At 46.3% G+C, this 9,157-nt stretch overlaps 1 protein-coding gene and 1 long non-coding RNA gene across 2 annotated transcripts; both read right to left on the bottom strand.

The window, feature by feature from the left end:
• Positions 1-201: 201 nt before the first annotated feature.
• LOC120698708 lies at positions 202-2,442 on the bottom strand. Its single transcript, XR_005684992.1, has 3 exons — positions 2,262-2,442; positions 2,042-2,173; positions 202-749 (listed from the first exon to the last, which is right to left on the bottom strand). It is a non-coding gene; the product is annotated as an uncharacterized LOC120698708 (long non-coding RNA).
• Positions 2,443-7,352: 4,910 nt separating this feature from the next.
• Positions 7,353-8,126, bottom strand: LOC120653682 (PE-PGRS family protein PE_PGRS26-like). The gene has a single exon (XM_039931373.1). The coding sequence runs from the start codon at positions 8,124-8,126 to the stop codon at positions 7,353-7,355; it is 774 nt and encodes a 257-aa protein (XP_039787307.1).
• Positions 8,127-9,157: the final 1,031 nt, after the last annotated feature.

Here is a 9,157-nt window from a genome sequence, read left to right as displayed (position 1 = left end):
CGGGGAGGGTAACCCCGCAGGCGAAATTCCCCTGCCGCCGTTTGGAAGCTAGATGCTCTGTCCGTTGGCGGCTTAGTTTATGTTTGCTGGTGTTTTGCAATAAGAGAAACTGTAGATATTATTATACTAGTCAATGTAGCAACATTTTATATGGAGATAAATGAATACAATATACAAAGTGTCTGATGTTATACTAGTCCATATAAGCATAATCCATATATTATCAAGATATTATCCAAAATAGCAAAATAGTTACTGTATGGTCCTTGGGGTAACGGGCATATGCTATTCCATACATAAGCTTAATCCATCTCGACCAGCACCAACATACTCGCAACGAGACATAGCTAAAACAATTCACAACATGCAAATCCTATATTACAAACTACTTTGACCTATCAAAATCAGCAATCAAAAGATTGTATCAACCACCAGACATTGTTGCCTAACAGAGATGAATTACTTCGATATGGTGTTGTCCACAGTTGGAGGTAAAATTCATAGAGAAGACAGACCATGGAGATAGATTACTAGCTAGGTAGTTCCTTCCAAGAAAACCAAAGAAAAATCATGCGCCTTCTACCTACGCTCCGCCATCCATTCCAAGGGGGATGAATAAAAGCAGAAGCAACATGTGAGCTATATGTGATCTTCAAGTAATCGGCAACACAATAATCAACCATAAACCGCACTTGCGCCACTCCTATCACAAAAGTTTTAGCTTCTATGCATTTTTTCCACCAAGTGCTCTGCAAGTAATAACATGAAGAAAGCCTCATAAGCTGAATGCTAAATACTGAATGCATTGCAGGGACCAAATAACCACGTTAGTAAAACATTTACCAACATGTACAAGGCAGCAACAGCTAAGGTAATGCCTCAGAATAATAGAACAATATTTGTATGATCATGTAGCAAGGACATATTAATTATCAAATAAATTATCTGACTACTTTGCACCAGATCAAAAAAAATATGATTCAGCTATTAAATAAGTAGATATCTAAAAAAGAATATGATTCAGCTACCAAATAAAATAGATATCTTCCAGATCTACTTCACTTGGATAGATAATCATCCAGATCCAAAAAAAAAAAGAGAATCGTCCATTAGAATAATTATGACTTGCTTCTAACCAGTTTGTACAGAAGGTTTTTAGTAGTCAAACTGTACTGTCAAGTGTGAACTTATATGAGCCAAAGTCTGCCATATGACAAGCAACAAAAAAACTGCAGATATACTAAATAATTCATAAATTTGAAAATAAGCTTCCATATATAATAATCGGGCTCCTTTTTATTGGGTGTTACAAGCGCCTTAATATGTATAATCACTTTATTTCAATAGTCAGACAAAATGGAACAGATAAGAGATTACAAAAAAAAAACTCTCCTATAGCTACAACAACACTTTTAGCACAATTCGATTTCAGCAATAACTTTTGTTGTAACTAGAGATATCTCTTTATAATTAAAACAGAGGCTATTCTCCTATTTCATTTTTCCCATGCTCATCGATTACTCAAATACAACACCCTGGTCCTTATACCTCAGCTAAGGCTACTGTAAAAACATAAGCCACTCAGTTCTTGCTTTTGCTTGGTTCTGTGTTGTAGTGAAGCGATAATCCCTATAAATTGATATTTTCCTGGCATGACATTGACATGTATACTGAATTGAGCAGCGGCACCTTCTCCTATCTTTAGGTGATCTATAAGTAGCTGTACTATATAAGCAGCTTTGGTTGACAATTTGGCAAAACAAAGCTAGAATCTTGCATAGTTTAACCGACATTGACTTCTACACAGAACTTAAAAGTATGCCTCTTCCTACTTCTCTCTACTTTATTTCCATCATGGTCATTTTAATTTTTTGCATAGTACCAAAACATAAATTTTCTACTGCACGTTTCAGGAATCTACTGACAACAACAATACCAAACTTTGTTACTCCACCACAATGAGGATTTCGAAGTTCTCACCAATACATTATTTCTAGTACAGACATGGATTTGGAGCCAAGACAGTTCGATTAAGTTTTACCTTGTCCTGGAACAAGAGGCCGACCTAGGAAGGACCAGGGAGAGGAAGAGGAGCCCATGTGTCAGATCACACGCTCACGCATTCAGCTCACGTCCTGGTCTTGCTCTACTTCTGAGTCTTCTTCAACAGGATCTACAAGAAAAAGGTGTGAGAAGAGGAGAGGAGAAACCCTAGCGGGGGTAGATAGATGCGTGGTGAGTGGGAGTGGAGGGAGAAACACCTGATGCAAAGAAGGTGGCTGTAGAGACGCCGGCGGAGGAGATGCTGCTGTCGCGAGGTCGTCGGAGGAGATCGGCAGGCGGCGGCGGCGGCACTCACCCGCTCGACCGCATGGAGTTGACGAAGCGAGACGAGAGACGGGGAGTGTTCCCTGGTGTCGAGAGGTGCGTTTTTTTATCTTTATATTTTTCAAAATCATTTTTTACATAAATATATTTTCGATTTCATAATTTACAGTTTTGTACCCCAACCACCCGACTGCGGGCCGGCCGGCCCCTGCCGCCCTGCTGCCTGGCGGTAGGGACCTGAATGTAAATAAAATTTATTTTTAATCGTATTTTGGCCCCTGGGGGAGGCCGCCGCCCGGCAGCCGGGCGGCCGGTACCCGCCGCCCGGTGGCGGGGCGGTAGGCCAGGCAGCAGCCCGGTAGGGGGCGGCAGGCCCCCCTCTATATAAAAGGCTGAGCTCCACCCTCCCCCCTCATTTGCTTCCCACGACATCCAGAGAGGGGGAGGAAGAGAGGAGGGGTGAGGGAGGGAGTTGCAGCGGCGAAGTCTTACCGGATTTTGGATCCGAACCGCAGGTAATAAATATTTATCAACTTTCTTATTCTAAAATTTTTGTATGTTTAATTCTATAATTAGTGTATGCAGCAGTAATGATATTTTAGCGATTTAGGTACTGTTTTATTATAATTTATGTAGAATTAGGATTAGTTTTTAGAAAAACCATTTAGGTTTACCAACTATTTTTGTGGTATTGATTAGTTGTTTAATGCGAGAATTTTTTTTAAAAAATGCTCAGAAATTGTAGAAAATGCTAGAAAAGTATATGAAAAATTCAGATAAATTGTAGGAAATGCAAAAAAATTGTAGAAAATGTTAGAAAATTTTATTTATAAAAATTTATTTATAAACATTTATTGTACAAAAATTGTAGAAAATGCCAGAAAAGTTTATGAAAATTTCAGATAAATTGTAGAAAATGCAGAAAACTTATATTTTTTGTGTTAGGTATGGCCGAAGATACGCCAGCTCTACTTGACCGAGTCATAGACTCGTCGCACCGGTCCTTCCTTGCAGTGGTTTAGCGCGTGAAACTTAACGTGCTGCTTCCACGCCCACCAGTGGAGTTGATTCCTGTTGACCCACGATGGTGCCCAGGTGATATGTCGTCGGATTATGTTTCTGAGAATACATTTGTTTCGTATACGTTTCCTACATAATGCACTTACCTTTGATCGTTCTACTTTTCAGGTTGAGTGAGGCTGGTCTTCTTACTATAGACTGTCTTGCTGAGAGTGGTTTGGCAAAGCTGGACAGGTCCCTACTGACGGCTCTGGTTGATAGATGGAGGCCTGAGACACACACCTTCCACCTCCTTGTGGGGAGATGTCACCGACCCTACAGGACGTTGCGATGCTGCTGGGTCTTCCTATCAGTGGGGATGTCGTAGGGCCTCGCGTTGTCCCGTCTACGTGGTTGGACGATCTAGAAGAGCGTTTTGCAAATATTGACATTGCGATTGATGTAGAGGAGCACCCAAAAGCAACAGGGCCTGCCAAGTCATGGATTCTGCAGTTCCAGGTACATACCTCGTTTTGTTATGAGTAATGTTAGAGTTATGCTTTTGACTAGTGCAGTTATTGTTTTATTTTATAATTGATCTTGTACTCATAAATGTTCATCTTTTCTATGCAGTCCGACAATTTGGCACATGATGCTGATGAGGATAGCGTCACTCGATCCCTTGAGGCATACCTGTTGTGGTTGTTTGGATATATAATGTTTAACAACTCACACGGGGCCTATGTGGATAGGGTGCTTGTGCCTTACGCATAGGAGATCGCAGAGGCAGCTATGGAGGAAATGTCTCAATACAGTTGGGGTTCAGCGGTACTTGCAGCCACGTACCGTGGCCTCTGCAAGGCATCAGTGCAAATTAAGCACAATATAATTCTTACAGGATGTCCGATTCTGCTACAGCTTTGGTCGTACGAGAGGATAACAATTGGTCGTCCGATTATCGACCACTCACCGTATGAGCCGGATATGTACGGTGACACCGAGGATGATAGGCCCACCATGGGGACTCTCTGGTACGCTCGTCAGGTACGGAAATGACTGCTACTCGTACTATTCTGTTGGCAATTCTGTTGCTTTGTTTGACCCTCTTTGTATTTCTTATTGGTATATATTATTAATTTTGTGTAGAAGAGTTGGGCCCACGTACAGTCTTGGCGGTCCTATCCTGAGTTTGTAGCTGAGTTTGATCGGTTGACACCTGAAGATTTTGTGTGGGAGTCCTACTCCCAGTTGGCTATAAACACTCGTGCACCGTTCGGGATATCTTCGGTTTGCTCTCAGGACCAGGGCCTTTGGATGACAACTACAACGTTGGTGTACGACGTTTACATTGAGGCCCACTGCCCGGACAGAGTCAGGAGGCAGTTCGGTCAAAGGCAGTTGTATCCTGTGCTGTCAGCATTGGATCGGGTCCAACGTCGTGACCAGAGGTAACGATTCATATGTCATTTCAGTGATAATGCATTGCTGGTTTAACTAATCAATATTTAGTTTATCGAGGGCTGGTCAACCCTTCTCGAACATGTGGGTGACAAGGGTGCATCCTTGGGTCGATCGCTGGGACCAGGCAGAGGAGAACGTGGCCCTTCCGACCCCTACACACACGGAGGCTTCGTACAGGGCGTACCTGAGCTGGTACCAGCCTAAGACTCATTGCCGCTTACTATATGCTGACATGCATCCACAGCCGCATGTTTCGACCCCACGGGATGGCTATGCACGACATAGGGATGATGCATTAGCTGGGGCGGTGAGTCAAAGTTATCATCGCTTTTCAAATACTTTGGATTAGAGTGTTAATGTCTTTCTTTTTCTTGCATGCAGTTTGAAATGTGCAGGTTGATGGACGTAGATGCCAGGGCGAATTTGATGAGGATTCGAGCGGGATCTATGATAGATAGGAATGAGCAAGAGTCGGTCTGGACCCGAGTTCCACAAAGAGCCCATTCCATGCTTGAAGCCTTTGGTAGCCGGACATCGTACGAGGACTCCTACGGTTCGTCTCAAGCCTCGACCTCGTTTCCTTGTGGTCCCACATAGCAGTAGCCTTTCCCAGCAACTTATTGGTCTCAACAGCATTATCCAGGTACGTGAGGATACTTACTGACTTCCTACTTTGATAACAACAATTAATTCTCAGTCCATACAGGTGATGGACACCCACCTTATCAACCTCACGAAGGAACCCAGTTTAGTACCATGGCACCAGCTGCAGGGATGTCATTTCAACCAACACAGGCACCACCACGACATTTCGGTAAACATATAGTCCATATCTTAATTTCAATTAATTTTGGTATGAAGTCTAATTCCTTTTGTATTTACATATAGGATCACAACACTTATATGATGCGGGACCTTCTTCGTATTACCCTATGGCGACAGCAGAAGGAACGCAAGGTAAATACCTAATCCGTAACCCGAATTTATCATGTTCTTCTTATTTCTATGAATATTTTAAATAATTTGAACGGTTTACAGGATCGCACCACCAGCTTCCTGATAAGGTCCTTCTTCGTATCCACCACCAACAGGTACGTATGATGAATATGTACCCAAATAGATGACTTATAAGACGATAATTAAGATATCTTAATTGCTACTACATAGGGGCCACACAAGATACCTTGGAGGCGAACTTCGAAGACTGGAGTCGGTTATTTTCTACACCTAACCAGCAGGCCGATCCTACCTTCCAGACACCTGTGGCCACCGGACGTCCAGGTAGAGACGTAGGGCCTCCAGACCGACACACATACCCTACAGACCACATCCACGCACAGCGTAAAAGAGGTCGACATGGCCGGGGTGGTTAGGAGGTGCTTCTAGTTGTTTCTGTATTTTTGTTATGAACATGTCGTCATGTTATACTTATTTCGTTCTTATGCATCACCTATTTCGTTCTCAGTTGCGTATGTGTATGAATTATTAAGTTATACTTTTCATATTCATCTACTTTACTAACGGTTTTTATTTCTATCCAAAATATCTAAAACCACATCTAATGCCGCACTGCCGCACTGACGTTCAAGGTTTAACTTGGGAGGAGGGGCCTGCCGGCCGGCTGCCTGGCCTACCGCCCCTCCACCGGGCGGCGGGTACCTGCCGCCCGGCTGCCGGACGGCGGCCTCACCACAGGGACCAAAATGCGATTAAAACAAATTTTATTTACATTCAGGTCCCTACCGCCCGGCAGGAGGGCGGTAGGGGGCCGGCCGCCCCGCAGCCGGGCGGTAGGGGTAGAAAACTGTAAATTATTAAACCGAAAATATATTTCTGTAAAAAACAATTTTGAAAAATATAAAAATTAAAAAAACGCTCGAGAGGTCGGGCTCTATTCTACGTGGAAATTGGGCTCACCCGGGCCGGTAAACCCCACGCAATGAGTTTTCAAAGGTGCTTGCTGGACTCCGCGTGGAACAATTCCGCGTGGGCTGCCGACGCGGGAAACGACGGGATCCTGGCGGGAAAGTGGGCTTCCAAACTAGGCCTTAGAGGAATGGTATTAACTCGGGTTTAGGTTAACTTTTGTTCATGTTTCTTATTATTGAAAGAGGTTTAAATGAAAATATGTTTTTTTTGATCAATAGGGACTTTGGTTTGGACTCTTGTGCGGATTGGTGGTGCAGACTACCTTGCTTCCCTCCATTACTTTATGCATGCATGAATTGGGATAAAGAAGTAAGCTTGGAATTGAGTTGCATTGCATTTGATCTGTTCCTAATCTTTCTCTTAAGTTCTCACTTTTGGCATTGATGGCAAAGGATAGAGTATCGAACTCCAGTCCTCGTCATTGAACAAGTGAATGAAAGTTTGAGGCACCAGAAAGAAACACAACTTGTTTGTCAGATGTGTTCGTCCAACAAAATCTCTACTATTTTATTAAAGATGATATGACGATATGATTGCTTCCAGAAAAATAAACCATGGCATAAACTAGCGAGTGAAAACTTAAGTCTTGAGGATCTAAAGACTACAGCGACATGGACGACAGTTCGTCCACTAGATCACACCGAAGTAACAAATGTTTGGTCAAGCTGCTCCCTCTCCTCCTCCTGCCTATGCAGATTGGCTCTGCTCCGCCCATGACGCCGTTTACGTGACGAGGCTCCGCCGGGTCCGCCGTGCCCGCCGGGCCCGCCGTCCCCGCCGCGCCCGCCTTTTCCTTCCCGCCCGTCGGGCCCGGCGGTCCCGCCTCTACCTCCGGCGCCGCCGCGGGCGCCGGGGACACCGCCCGGCCGTCCTCCCCTGTCGCCGCGTCCTCCCCTACCGCCGCGGCCGCCGCCCTGGCCCGGTTGGCCGGGCTCGCCCGGCCGTCCTCCCCTGCCGCCGCGTCCTCCCGTGCCGCCGCTACCGCCGACCTGGCCCGGTTGGCCGGGCTCACCCGGCTGGCCGAACATGCCGACGCCGCGTCCTCCGCTCGGCCCACCACGTCGTTTACGCAGCTGCAGCGGTGAGGGCGCAGTTGACAACGGGGGACCGCTTGGCCCGCCGTCCCCGCCGCGCCCGCCGTACCCGTTGGCCCCGGGGGGCCCACCGTCCCCGCCGCGGCCGCCGTCCCCGCCCGGTTGGCCGGGTCCGCCTTCACCTCCGTTGCCGGCGCGGCCTCCGTTGCCTCCTAGGCCGCCGTCGCCACCGCGGCCTCCGATGCCGAGAACGCCGCCGGTGCCCCCTGTGCCGCCGTCGCCGCCGTGAGGGCCACCGAAAGTAAACATATGCCCCGGTTGCCCGGGCTCGAACGGCTGCCCTCCCTTGCCGCCGCGTCCTCCCCTGGTTGCCATTGGTGGTGGATTAGGCGCCGGCTCAGAGAGGAACATAAGGGGCAAGTATATATAGCAGAAAACGGCCGGGAGATCAAGGTGCTCATGTCCGAGAGCGACTGACGGCGAATCGATCCGATTTAACCTTGCAAGGTGGACCTAACCAACACGGCACGTATTAGCCCCGTCGGACCATACGGACCAACCATTCCCCTCCCCGCCTCGAACTACAGGAACCAGCCCAACGACATATGGTCAGCCGAGCTCAACGTGAGACCACCAAAAGTAAACATATGCATCCCCATTTCTCCGCGACTACTCAACTACCCCAGGAGTTGGGTGCGGGTTCCTGTACTTTCGAAGCAAGGCAGTACTAGGCTTACCGGTTTCGACTACCTCCTACTCCCGGCATGCAGTTAGTACAATTCAAACATGATCAGCAGGGCCAACAATGGTACGATCCTCAATCGACACAGACGAGGCTAAGACACCAGGAACCCTGTCCTGTTGCCATACCTATATCTCATCATCATTTCCCCGTCCAGTCTCAAATTTCCATTTATTCCATATTGCATTCCATATCTCATATACTGGAATATAATGATAACTATAAATCTCGCGAGTAACCAGAAATTACTCGACTTTTGCCCTATAGCTCGCGAGTGACAGAAAATCACTCGACTTCTACCGAGACTTATTTAAGCATAGCAGTGCTATCGACTTATCCATACTAGTATAAGACCAAGGGAACCTAGGGATCATGCAATTAAGGTTTCGTTCAATGCCTAGAAACTTAATACATAATCAAGTAATTATATATAATATTTCATAAGTTAAAATAATAGATTATGCTCCGGGGCTTGCCTTCGGGCTGCTGCTCAGTGCTAGTGTCAACTGAGCCTTGGGCCGGGTCGTCACGAAACTCCTGCGGGGCTTGCTCCGTTTGCTCCTGCGGGTCCGCGATCACCTCGTACACGACTTCCTCGGTCGCGGATTCTATATGTATGCATATGAGACACTGAGTAAATGCCAACTTAACTTTCTAATTAGAA

Source organism: Panicum virgatum, chromosome 1K (genome assembly GCF_016808335.1).
Source record: "Panicum virgatum strain AP13 chromosome 1K, P.virgatum_v5, whole genome shotgun sequence".
Lineage (NCBI taxonomy): Eukaryota > Viridiplantae > Streptophyta > Magnoliopsida > Poales > Poaceae > Panicum > Panicum virgatum.
Note: the sequence above shows the minus strand (reverse complement) of the source record. Positions and strands in the feature narration are given on the sequence as shown.